At 41.0% G+C, this 13,847-nt stretch overlaps 1 protein-coding gene across 1 annotated transcript in view; it reads left to right on the plus strand.

The window, feature by feature from the left end:
* Positions 1 to 4,712: 4,712 nt before the first annotated feature.
* Positions 4,713 to 13,847, plus strand: part of DOCK9 (dedicator of cytokinesis 9) — a 111,175-nt gene continuing 102,040 nt past the window's right edge. Inside the window, exon 1 of the mRNA XM_079306734.1 lies at positions 4,713 to 4,952. Coding sequence (XP_079162860.1) covers positions 4,839 to 4,952 — 114 coding nt within the window. The 5' untranslated portion in view covers positions 4,713 to 4,838. The remainder of the gene's footprint in view (positions 4,953 to 13,847) is intronic.

Consider the following 13,847-nt stretch of genomic DNA (forward strand, 5'->3'; position numbering starts at 1 on the left):
AAAAAAAAAAAAAAAAAAAAGCCCAGAAAACCCCCCACATCTTCTCTGGATTTTAATATCCATTCTTAAGTTGTTTATTATTTTCAAAAACCTCTAGACTATCTGCTTAGCTAATATTTAGGGAGCATACCCTTGCACCCTCTGATCTTTTGGCACCTGCTGTGGCCATATCATAGAATAAGCTGAGTTGGTAGGGACCCACAAGGATCACTGAGTCCCACTCCTGGCCCTGCACTGGACCATTCCCAAGAATCACAGTATGTGTCTGAGAGCATTGTCCAAACACTTCTTGAGCTCTGTCAGGCTGGTGCTGTGACCTCTCCCTGGGGAGCCTGTTCCAGTGCCCAGCCACCCTCTGGGTGGAAAACCTGATATCCAACCTAAACCTCCCCTGACTCAGCATCATGCTGTTTCCTCCAGTCCTGTCACTGGTCACAAGAGTGAAGAGATTGGTACTTTTGGTGACCTTTAGCTCAACAGCTCCTTCCCAACTGAAAGGATTTTCAGGCCAGAAAGGTTATGATCATCTTGACCTCTACAGCAACAAAAGCCAGGAAATTTTATAATGTGAGCTTTGCTTTGAGTCCACAACTTGAGAAATTACTTAGATCACAGGATTTAGAAAAGCTATTGAATCTTAATTTAGAAACTGGGAAATAGAGCTTAGTGGGTCCTTAGGGATAATACCAAATAACTTCTCTTGTGGTTAAAAGAGAAGGATGTTACTCTATATGAGTATAATTTCACCTGCCAGCTATTGGTTCTGACTGTCATCTTAGCTGACAGATTAAAGAGACTTTTAATATTTGAAATTCTCTTCCAAATCCTAGCACACTATGATCAAGGTTTTGTCTAAGCTAGACAGATGCTTCTTCATTTTCTCACTGCAAGGCAGATTTTTCTTGTTTTTCCAGTTTGTCAATCATTTATAGTGAAATGCAATATCACTATTTCAGTAAAAGTTTGATGAATGCCATATATAACATCATCATTACTACTTCTTAATATTCCTTCACTTTTAAATCCAAAGGTTGTACCATAAGCATGAATCTTTTTGAGTTGTTCATAACCACACTGTAACACCTCTATAATTTGACTTTAAAATATTCTGTGTACTTAGATGCCTTTCCTTCCTATAAATATTTATATCTGCATCTATTTTTTGTCAGATAAATCTATGCTGCAAGTTTTGTATAAAAATAGAATATTAGCATTCAATAGAACATACCATAATGTCTTCATAGGAACTCATAATTCTACAGTGACCCTTGCCAGATAAAATACCAACCCCATTAAGCAATAAGCCTAAATTTCAGCAAATCATGTTGATATTAAAACTTAATAATTCTTTAATTCCTACATGTGATTCTTACTTTTGATTTTCATTATTTTGCCAAAGATTCTTGTCATGTTATTTTAGCTCCAAGCCCCCTTTGCTTTACGCTTCTAATGGACACCATACCAGTTTCTCTTCTTCATTTCTGGAGAAAACACAGGTCAATTATTACCATGAATGATTTAGAATCCCCTGAAATTCTGTGCCATGACTTAGTTGCTCTTGAAAGTTCAAATGTTTTAACCTTTACTTTAGCATCCTTACTAAGTACTGATTGAATAAATCATTTACAATTACATCCATGAAGTATTACTTCATTATCCAGGTTTCTATTAAAAAATTAATATTTGTATGCACTGGCATGGTTACTGAAAGTTGTGTATTTCAAAGTAGCAGGGAAAGCATGCCATTGTCTAGATTTTTTTCTTTTTTGATCCTGATGTTTTAAAAAATTAATTCCTCTTGCCCTTTAGGCAATGATCCAAGACTTTTCATTCCTATATTTAGCCACTAGTAGTCATTCTCATTGTTTCCCAACTGTAATTACCTTTCTGCTTATCAGCTTCCATATTTTTCCTTTTGTTTTACACACAGAATTGTCACTTTTTCTTTCTTTAACTGAACGTGTTTAGCTGAAAAGAAACTCTGATTATTGTCATAACCTCATTTTTGGGTTATCTTGTATGGTTTTCTTAAGTAAATTATTATTTACCTATTTTTCCTACATATCTCTATTTATACATTCAGGTGTCCTTCAGAGCTTTTTCAGACTTGGAACAGTCTCTTTTACAGGAAAATCATAATATACAGGAGAACTATTTTTAGATAGCAAACATAGTCAAATTATGCAAACATAGTTTAATTATGCCATTTTACATTCTAGCAACTGCTAAAATCTCTGATTTAGATTTTTTAAAATTTTGGTCAAAATTATCAGAATTGAAAGCACTTGAGAGCTCTGAAAATAACAAATTATTTAATTTTAGAAAATAATCATCTATTATTTATATAAAATCTAGGGCATGTTTACTTGTGCAGGTTTGAGATTCAGACATATCCCACAGACTGAGATAAAAAAAAATTTAAAATATGATCGCAAGATAGCTCATTCTAGCTAAATGTTTACATAGCTGCTCATCCAGTTCTGTATTCAGACAATCTCTCTCAGCAGTATGCAATTTTCTGATTTATCAGCCTAAACATTGACTCATAAACACACTGGGTCTTGGACTTGAGAAAACAGAAACTGTAGTGATCTTTACTGAGCCTGACAAGACATACTGTCTGCACATTATGTCTGTTTTAAGGTATAAACTAGTTTGAACATTCTAGTTGTGACAGACATCCTACTAAAAAATCCCAGCTTGTGCATTTGAACAAATGAGCCTTTGATGCAGGTCTGAAGAGTAAGAAAGATCCTTTAAGGACAAAAACTATGTGTAAGATACAGATTTCTGCATTTGAACATTTTTAATCCTCTGTCTTTCTGAAGGAATTACCTCAATTACTTGGAATTTTATTAGTTGCAGATGTATCTGTGAAGCAGCCAAAAAAGTAGGCCCTTTATCCAGCAGTATGTGCATCCTCATGCACAAACACTTGTGTTATTCTTTTTCCACCTGAAAGCCCCCTTACCCTTTGTCCACAGCACTCTTCCCTCCCTCCATCAGTGGTAAGCTTTATATTCAGTGCACAGAAGTGTTGCTAGTTTATATAAAAAGGTGCTTAAGAAGATAAAGGTGCACAAGCTGTAATGCTCTCAAATGCTCCAGGCATTTAAATGTGTCTAATGCCTGCATACCTTCCAGCAGTGCTGCCAGCCAGGCTCTCAGCGGGAATTCATGGTAATTAAGCATGCTAGAGGCATTGCCACTTCTAAAGAATCACAGAACCAGTTGGAAAGGAGTTCTGGAGGTCATCTAATCCTAACCCCCTGCCAAAGCAAGGTCACCTGGAGCAGGTGACCTTCCTTGGCAGCCTGTGCTAGTAGTTTGCCACCCTCAATGGAAAGCATCTTGGGGTGGAAATTCTCAATCCTTCATCTTGAGGTGGAAATTCTTGTGTTTATGACCATTGCTCCTCAACCTTTCACTGAGCACCACTGAAGTGTCTGTCACTATCCTTTTGACACCTGCATTTGAGACATTTATATGCATTGATGAGATCCCCTTGCAGTCTTCTCTTCCCTAGACTAAACAGGCCAAGCTCTCTCATTCTCTCCTCCTAAGAAATGTTCCAGAGTCCTCATCACCTTTGTGGTCCTTTCTCAAATAAGGACACATGTACAACTTTACCTACAAATAGATACTATTTCTGAGGGCAAAATAATATAAAGGAAAGTTTAAGAGAAAAAGTAGGATGCATGAGTAGAGCACACGCTCATACCGCACTGTGGATGCTGCAGCTCCAGCATCCATTTCCCAAGGTTTTGGACTCTCACTTAAACAGCACCATGTGCATGTATGTCTACAGGTACAGAATAATGTAATGGACAAGGCTGAAAGAGACCACAGAGGGACATGTGGTCCAACCTCCCTGCTCAAGCAGGGTCATCCCAGAATACATGGCACAGGATTGTGTCCAGGAGATTCTTGAATCTCCAGTGAGCGAGGATCCTCAGTCTCTCTTTTCCAGTGCTCGGTCATACACACGGTAAAGAAGTTCTTCCTCATATTCGAGTGGAACCTCTTGTGCATCAGTTTCTGCCCTTTGCCTCTTGTCCTGTTGCTCAGCACCACCGAACAGAGCCTGAGTTCATCCTTTTGGCACCCTCTCTTCAATACTGATAAAGATTGATGAGTCCTGTCTCAGCCGTCTCCCAGGCTGAACAGGCCCAGCTCCCTCAGCCTTTTCTCACAGAGAGATGCTTCAGTCCCGCATCATCTTTGTTCCCGGCGCTGGACCCGCTCCAGGACTCTCTTGCACTGCACTGGACACAGCACTGCAGACGCGGCTTCACCAGGGCTGAGCAGAGGGGCAGGACGATTCCTTCCCCTGTGCAGGTACAAGCAGGAGCAGCAGCGGCCGCCGGGGCAGAGCGCGGGCGAGCAGAGCCCAGCTCAGGCACCGCGACGGAGCGGCGGCCGCCGCCACTCCCGCTGGGGCGGGGCCGCTTGGCAGGCGGCAACTTCCGGCTCGGCTTGGCCCCGCCCCGCCGCGGCTCGGGTTCCCGCCGGGCCAATGGGGGCGCGGAGCCGCAGCCGGGCAGGTAACCCGGCGGCCAATCAGGACGGCGCTGCGGGGACAGGTGGGCACGGCGAGGCCCCGCCCCCCGCCCCGCTGACGGCCGCGCCAATCGGGGCAGGGAGGGAAGCGGGGAAGGAGGGAGGCGAACGGGGAGGGAGGGGCTGCCCGCGGCACCCGGCGGCGGCGGGGCTGCGCTCCCTGCCCGCCCCCCGACGGCCACCCCTGGCTGTCCGGCTGTCCGCCCGTCCGGCGGCAGCGCCGGGAGGGCTGCGGCGGCCCCGTGCCGAGGGAGGGAGGGAGCGCGGAGGCAGCAGCCATGGCACTCGTGGCTCCGGAGACTCGGAAGTTCACGCGGGCGCTGAGCAAGCCCGGCACGGCGGCCGAGCTGCGGCAGAGCGTCTCCGAGGTGGTGCGCGGCTCCGTCCTCCTGGTGAGTGCGGCGGCGGCCCGGGCGCGGCTCCGGCCCGGGGCCTCGCGGGGCTGCGGCGCTGGCCCCGCGGAGGAGCCGGGCCCTTTGATCCCTGCCGGGCTGTCAGGGCGGCGGGCTCTGATGCCTGGCGGGCGAGCGGCTCTGCGCTGCCCCGGCACTGAATCCCCATCTCTGTCACATAGTGCGGCGGCGGGCCGAGTGCGGTGCGGCCGCGGGCGGGGGAGCGCGCCCAGCGCGGGATGCGGCGCCCGGCGGGCACGGCTGAGCGCTCCCGCCCTCCGCCAACTTCACCTGTGGAGCGAGCGCCCGCCGCCCGGCCTGGCGGCACCGGGGCGCTTTCGAAATAGCGCTGCCAAAGTCATTTTTCATCGTTTCGTCTCTGCTCTCTTCACAACTAAGATGCAGTTTTTTGTTGTGCCGTGCGGAATGGAAGATGAGCGCTGGCAAGTGTAGCAGGAATGTTTTAGTGTGTTGTTTATCCCGGCTGTCCTGTGCCGTGCTAGCACATGGCTGCCGCTTTCTCCAGTGCGCAGTTGGGCGCCTTCGTTTAATTTAAAGTGCCGAAAGTAAATCTGTGTAAATAGTTGTCTAAACCGGGTGTTTTAATCTAGAGAAGGCTGAGTGGGAAATCATCCGTGCATGTAAATATCTGATAGGCAGGTATCAGGAGGATGGTGCCAAACTCTATTCAGTGGTGCCCAGTAGAAGGACAAGGAGCAGTGGCTGTAAACACAAGAATTTCCACCTCAAGATGATGAGGAACTTCTTTGCATTGAGGGTGGCAGACTCCTGGAACAGGCTTCCCAGCGAGGTTATGGAGTTTCCCTCTCTGGAGACATTTGGAACCCCCCTGGATGTGTTCCTGTGTCACCTGCTCCAGGTGACCCTGCCTTGGCTGGGGTTTGGACTCACGATGATTTCCAGAAGTCGTTTCCAACCCTAACAATTGTGTGATTCTGTTGGATGCGGTACTGAGGCTGCAGGTGATGACATCTTAAATAGCCTCAGTAAGACTTTACAGGGTTCTCTCCAGGGACTCTTATTCATCGTATGCATTTGTTTTCTTTGTGGTTTTGTTATCTCCAAGGGGAATGTTTCAGTAAGCATTTAACTCTGTAAGTGAAGAAGTTTTGGTGCTGGGATTCCTGATACTGGAAGATGATCTGTCCTTTGTTCTTTGCTCTTGCTTATGCTAAGTATGATCTTGTCTTTTTTTAAACCTCCTGTTGAGACAGTGTCTTGTCATAGCTCTGTGTTGTGAGAGTAATAAATGCTGTAGCTGTGATTGAAAGATAAATGCCTTTCTTTTAAAAAACAATGGCTCTAAATTTAAATTTCTCTTTACTTATCTATGGGTCACAGAATTTATAAAAGAACTAATTTATAAAAGAACTAGTGTGCAGAGTTCAGAGTCTACCTGGATACTGACAGCTTTTCACAAGGTGCTAACACATATACATGGGAGTGAACATCCAAATATGTTAATGTTTCTCCAGGGATCAAGTACTTATTGGGAACTGTGGAAGAAGAGTATATGTATTTTAAAATACTTTTTGCTTTGTGGGAGCACCAAGGAGATTTAGGTATTTTCATGACATAAACATTCCTTTTGCAGTAGTCTGCAACCGTGCCATTCCCTCTTCCACCTTTAGAAGGTTTTTCCTTAGTTCGCTTATGACTAGTGTCAATGAGTTGGAAAATATTTATGTGCATCTTTAATTCAGGTTGACCAAATACATAATAGGGTGATAGGCAGTAATATCCCAGGTGTTTTTATGCTGTCATAACAGCATATTCTACAGAATTTTATGGAGATTAAAGAAGTGATGGTGCAAAGCGGTATACTGTCTTGAGCTTATTCTGGATAAGGTCATCAGCATTTTAGAAAGCAGAATGAGTGACTTGCTATTCCTGGTCACTTAACATTCATGTCAGGTTTCTGATCCTTTTATGTTAGCTTGATGCATGAAACTGAATCCCCATCCCTCTCACATAGTCTTGTGCTGAAGTTCACCTTCCTATTTCAGCTGTATTTTGCCCTGGCTGCTATGTCTCTCTTACTATAAGTGCTGTTCATTTTATCACTGAACTCCAATGTTCTTGTGCACACACTGTTTAAATAATGAAATACAAGGCTAGTAATTGCAGGGTTTACATTTACATTTTCTTCCTCCTGTTAATATATTATAGCTCTTTTTGTTGAACATGGATGTTTGGAATGAAATACTACTTCTTTAAAGGAGAAATCTGGGTGGGATAGTGTGGGTTTTTGCTATAGAAGACTTAAAAAAAAATATTTGCATCTGTAAGTTTGACAGGTTGACCTGTTTCTTATCTGTTGGAGTTTCTGGGCTTTGTTATGTGAAAAATCTCTCAGGCTGACCTGGTGAAAATGAGTCTTACCAGTGCTGTAGTAGTTGTGGAATACTCTGTTCAGATGTGGACTTTAAAGTAAAGGAGACCCACTTTCCTTCCAAAGCTGCCTCTCAAAACTGTTTGATATAGCAGTTTCCCAGGATTTTTTCAACTGAGATGTCAACAAATTGTCTTGCTTAAAACATAACATTGGTAACTAAAGGGATCTTACTGTCATCAGTTGCTCATGAGCAAGTGCTGAGGTTTTCCAGTACTGAAAGGCTGCTGAAGCTCTTTGCCATTAACTGGTCATGCTGTGTAGAATCTGGAGGTAGGAAAGAATTAATTCAAACTAGTAGGTCATGGTGGATGATCTGTCCAGATCTTTACAAACAACTATTGCTTTGGACTGTACATCTCTGCAGCAGAATGTACTGAGCAGTGATGCAAATCATTCAGTCATTACTTGCAGTAGCAGATAAATGGGACTTAGGAATATCTCTGAGCTTGAGTAGATTCTATAAGTTGCTGTTGTGGATACTGTTTAACAGTTCCATCCATTTTTACAATCAACAGTGTATGGCTAGATTAAAAAGGGAAAAGAAAAGCTTTTTCCATTGTTAAACGAGGTTTATTAGATCACATTACTAAAATATCCTTATTTTTTCCACTTTATTAATATCCTTGAGATTATATTGATGAAAGAGAACTGAAAATAGCATGTCAGTAAGATAGTGTGCTGTATCTTAAATTTTCAGATTGCTCTTCACTGGATCTAAAAGTCAGAGACTTTTAGCCAGCCAACAGACTAAACAACTTGACTGTATAGTAAAAAAACATGGAGCAGATGTGGTTTGCCAAACTAATTTTCATCACAGAATGAAGCAAGCTGTCTTGTCAGCATTTGACATCTCATACATTCTCTCTGTTAGATGTAGTTTGCTGAACCAATAAGTAGAGTTTGGCTGGCCAAAATGAAATCTTATTATTTGGCAATCAGCTTTTCTCTATGTTGTAAGGCCCATCATGTATTTCTTGATTATTTGGATTCAGTTTTTACTATTTTCTATTTGACAGTAGCATCCTTGCTGAATATCCTCTTGTGCATTGTTGATGTTGTTTTGACTTCAGACTTGTCATGTGACTTAATTTGATGCCTCTGGCCACCCAAATACGTTTATGTCTGAGAGGGAAGATTATGGGGATGACAAGTGTGTCTCTTAAACCAGAAATCTTGCCAAGAGCAGTTTTCAATGCAGTTTTAGTATTATGTGTAATTGAAAGTGATGTCTGTAAGTGATGATGAGTTACTCAAAGCATGTTGCATACAGATCAGTGTCTTGTTCAATAGTATGTTAATGATATCTCATCTCAGTGACAAAATTGCTCTACGTTAGGGTTATTTATAATAATATACCTATATTAGGACTGATATTTAAGGATAATAAGCAATTAAGATGTTTGGCATGTGAAATTTGATCTGCTTTTGCCTTGCTGTCAATAAAATGCCTTTGTTGAATGTGCAGATAATGAAAATGTTTAAATAGGCCAAATAATGCAGCAAGAGTTGCTTCCCCCATGTCAAAATTAATATTGTACAGAAGAAACTTGTGATATGGGAAAATAGGAGGAAATCTGAGAGATTCCCAAATTGCTCTATACAGTTCTTCTTTTTGCTTTGACTATGTTAAATAGATTTTGATAATTTGAAGGCTGGAACTTTATCTTAAGAGAGTCTTGGGCCTTCATTTGTTAAATTCAGATACCTAATGGAGCTCTTGAGTTCTAAAACTCCTCCAGGAATTCAGCTTTTCAGACACAGAAGAAAATCAGTATATCACAAAGACAATGCTTGGATCTCCTACTGAATTTCTGATCTCAAGTTTATGGTATTCTTTCTTTTCTTTATAAGAAAACTTATGTCAACTTTGTCATTTCAATCCTGATCTCTGTTTCCTGTGAATCTCAGCTCCATAAGAAAAGATGGAGAGGTGCACTCTGTGCTGTATCATTGCCAAGTTTTTTAATACAGTGTTTCTCCAAAAATACTGGGAGGATTGTGTAGTATTTATTTTGGGTTGGCATTTTTCTTTCTGACTCCTGTATAATTTCATATGCTGTGTGGACCGAGGGCTTGTGTGCTTCTCTCTGAAACAGCTTCTCCATATGTGATGAACAGAGTATTTGGATCCTCATTAGCTGCCAGATTTCAGTTGTAGTGTGTCCAGAAAAGAATCAATGCTTTCCTTTAGGAAAGTAGGAATTCAAAAGTGTTGTGTAATGCTAAAGGGATGAGGGAGGACTTTTAGAGCTGATAGGTACAGAAAAGCTGGAAACATGGATAAAGCTTGAGCTTTCTGTACATGGAATGTGAAATTGTGTACATAAGGAGTTTGAAAGCAGGAAATTGATAGGAATGGATGAGTGAAAGCAGGGAGATGAGAACTGACACTCAAGATTTTCAAGGATTTTAAAAGATTTTAAATTGTTGCTGGCAATGAACACCACTGTAACATATTTCATCTTTTAGGAACGTGCTAAAAATGGCCATGCTAATTCAGTCACTCTGAACTGCTGAACTTTCTTTACCTGAGGGAAAAAGCCTAGTACTTGACCCTAAGGAGTTATTTTAGTTTATGGTATGTGCTGCTTATCTTTTGTAAAGGAAATAAAAATTCTCAGAGAATAAGATCTTTTTAATAAAGGTGCTGATTTTATTTTTGCAAAGTGCAATATATAAACCTTCTTGATTGCATACAAGGTAGAATTAAAGAACTTATTTCTGAGAAGTCTGATACTGCAAAGAAGACTTTGGTATGATGGACATTTCTGTGGTTGTAAAGATTCAGAAGCTGGACTACAGTACTAAAGTTTCTACTAAGAAATACCATTAAACTTATTTGAATTTTAAAAATCTTGCTCAGGGAGGCAATTTGAGAGACAAAATACAGGACAGTTGAGTTTCTCTGTGAAAGGTAGACATTTAAACTTTAAACAACATTAGATCATTCTTGTAAGCTGCAATTTCTTTATTATTTTCTGGAATTTTTTTTTCCTGCTAGACAAGGATAGTTAAATAGAAGAATAAGTGCTTTATAAGTAATTGTTTCTAATACAGCAAATGTCAGATGCACGTGATGCTGGTTTGGGTTTTCCATCTTAAGCAACATGGGATACCACAGCCTACCTTATCTTTCTTCTCTTCCTCCTACTCATGCCCTTTAATCCTCAATCAGAATGTTTCTATCTCAATGGAAGTAGAACTCATTACACCTACATTTAAACTTGGGACTTTCACAACTCTGTGATTATTGTTTTCTTAAGATCCTATGCAATAAACTTAAAAGCCTGTATCTCACTTACAAGCATTGGTTTGCTACATTGTGCTTCAATGCAAATGCTTCAAAAATACCTGTAACCACTTATGTTGAAAACTAGACCCTTAGTGTAAACTGTTTTTTCTGTTGCATAGGTGTGAATGCCCAAGTAACTTTTAATCCTATGTGGTCGTTGGGCTCTCTTGTGGGTAGTGTGTGCCTGAGTTTAGATGATCATCAGAGGTATGGATGTGTATGCAAGATCAACCATTTGTGCACTTGTCGATTTCACCAGATATTTGTATCTTTGAGTAACTTGGAGATTCTGTCAAATGCATATGGGTCTGCTTTAAAAATAATGAGAGGTTATGAATAAGTTGTTGAAGCAAATAAGGGGAGTTTCAAGGCAGCAAGAAGCTTGATTGTGCCTCCTGAGAAATGTAAAGCCTGTATTTCTTTTATTGAAGAATTTTTGTAATTGTTAGAGGTGTTTTGATGCCACTGGCTCTTTATGGAGATAAAAGATGTAGTAACATATTCTGTGCTAGTGTCCAGGAAGCTCTCATTTAGACCTGAAGTTTCATGGTGACTTAGTAATGGAAATTACTATAAAAGATAATATGTATTAAAATAATATATGTGTAAACTTTTCCTTAGGTAGTGTTTTTGTTTTTGAAATTGAACAGTCTCAAGTACTTCACTGGACTTGAGTACTCAATCATTTTTATGAGAGTAAAGACAAATCTATTTTCTCTTGCCCCTCCTTAAGATTGTCTGTGTCCATGAAATGCATTAATTATGCAAGGCAGAAAAGTTGCGCAAGTAGTCCATGAATTACACAATGCTTTTCTCATTGAACTATTCTTGAAATTACTTATTTCTAAAGACAAGTAGATACTCCAGTGATTCTGGTCGTGTAGCTTATTCAAGACCTTAATGTAGAAGATAGGTAGGTAAGTAGATAGATGGATTTTTGAAAAGTGGCATGTATTCTGTCTTAGTCCAGAGGCACCGATGTCTTTAGTCTCTTAAATTTAATAATCTGTGAGACAGTGGTATTGCATCTTAAGAAAGCTGTGGGGTTTGGTTGTTTTGTTTTTTTGTTTTTTAAAAATTTTTTAACAGTATTTTTACAGTGAAATTTGATTTTACAGCATTTTACTGTAAGTAAAGTTTTTTTTGTGAGAATGAAAGTAAACGTGTATTATCTCAAAATAGAGATTTCTTCTGGCACTAAAAATGCAATAAATTAACACATTAAAACCTAACCCTTTTAACATTATGGACTAGATTTGTTGTATTAAGCAAGAGCTACAATTTCATTGGTGGAATGGACTCTGCTTTGGAAAAAAAGTGTGTTAGGTTGTCTGAAGGTCTTCAGAAAGTTGATCAGGAGCTCTGAATGGGGTTTTATGAAGAAAACTCTTGTGGACCACAAAAGTTTGGTCAGAGAAATCCAACATCTGTTGTTGATGTTGTCTTCTACTTACACTCCCATTGTGACCAGCTGGCAGAAATAGCAGCTTTGTTGCAGATACATTAAGAAAATAAAAAGTCTTAATCTGACTACAAAGAGTGAGGGATAGGATTCTTTGTTAGTGTAAGGATGGATTGCTGCATCTGTTAGAAGAGTTTGTCATCTACTCATCTGTGCCCAGTGAATCAGATATGAGAGGAGGAATGGGGAATCCAGGCACTGTCTTCTGCATTCTCCTGCTGTGTCCAGAGATTCCTGGCAATTTTAGTGAGGGGAAAAATCAGGAAGAAGAAACCAAAAGCCTTTGTTAGAAAGTCTGGCTCTGGCACCTCAAGCTGGGGAAGCTAATCATTCCATTCTGTGTCTAGGGCTCTGTGTAAGGCACTGTTACCTTGGGTCTAGTGGTGAATATCCAGAATTAAAAAAAAAAAAAAAAAAAAAAAAGGCAGCAGGAAAGATCTCTCCAAGGGGTGGGATGGGAAGGAGTGCCATGGTTCTGTCACACAGTCCCAGGCTGCCTGAGCCTGGAAGGGATCTTTGGAGGTCATTTGGTCCAACCTTCTGCCTCAGGCAGCATCACCTAGAGCCAGTTGCCAAGGCTGTGTCCAGGGAGCTTTTGAATATCTCCAAGGATGGAGACTCCAAACCTCCCTGGGAAACCTGTGCCAGTGCTCCATCACAGTGACAAACAGTTCCCTGATGTTCAGAGGTAAGTCCTGTGTTTTGCATTGTGCCTGTCAGCCCTGTCACTGGGCATCACTGGGCAGAGCCTGGCTCTGTCCTCTTTGCACCCTCCATGCAGGTTTTTATTTACATACATTGATGGATTCCCCTGAGCCTTCTTCAGGCTGAGCAGTCCCAGCTGATTGTCCTCATGGGAGGGTGCTCCAGTTCCTACATGATCTTTATGGCCCATTGCTGTGCACTCTCCAGTACATCCATGCCTCAAGCAGATTGCATGAAGGCTGTTTGACTGCAATACTTGTTAATGGAGGCTTTTTCTGGAATTCTAATTTTGAGCCTCTGGGTCCAGGCCAAGTTTTGGGTTGGGGTCCTCTCTGAATAGGAAGAGAACCACTAGAGAACCAGCTAGATTTTTTTTATTTTTTTCCTCAGCTCAGTAGCTGATGAAAAGGATGCCAGATAGCTTTAGAACAAAAATTGTAATTCAACTCCTGCGACTGTGTCAGGAAAAAAAAAAAAAGAACATGAAAGTTCTGGATCACTTTTCAATCTGGAGACTGGAAGGAGGAAGAAGAAATAAGTCAGCTGAGGCTGCACATTGCCTACAAAATCAGATTTACGGTATTTCTGTGGAAAGGTTAAATGCAAAGCAGACCTAGTTTTGTGCAACATTCTCAGTAACAATACTTCAGAAAGAAAGTATCAGCTTTATAATTGTGAGCAAATCAAGAAAACATGATTTAGACTGGCTTTTTTTCCTCCTAACTGTATTTATAGTACTCATGGAAAATTTCTTCCAGTAACAATTTTAGGAAAAAATACTGGAAAGTGAAAAATTTTGGACACCAAATCTACAAAAGTAGTCACTTTTCAAAATGATACCTTACTCTTCTAAATTTGTTTAAAATTTTCAGTGTAGGATGAATAGTGTTACAGTCCTTGCAAGTCAAAATCAAATGGTCCCTTCTGAAGTTTCTCTGCTAAGAAACATATTTGTTCCTGCAGTGGAAATACCAAGTGACCTCGCATAAAATTAGCAACCTAAATATGCTTTAAAACATA

The sequence above is a fragment of the Erithacus rubecula genome (assembly GCF_903797595.1).
Source record: "Erithacus rubecula genome assembly, chromosome: 1".
In the NCBI taxonomy this organism is placed as follows: Eukaryota; Metazoa; Chordata; class Aves; order Passeriformes; family Muscicapidae; genus Erithacus; species Erithacus rubecula.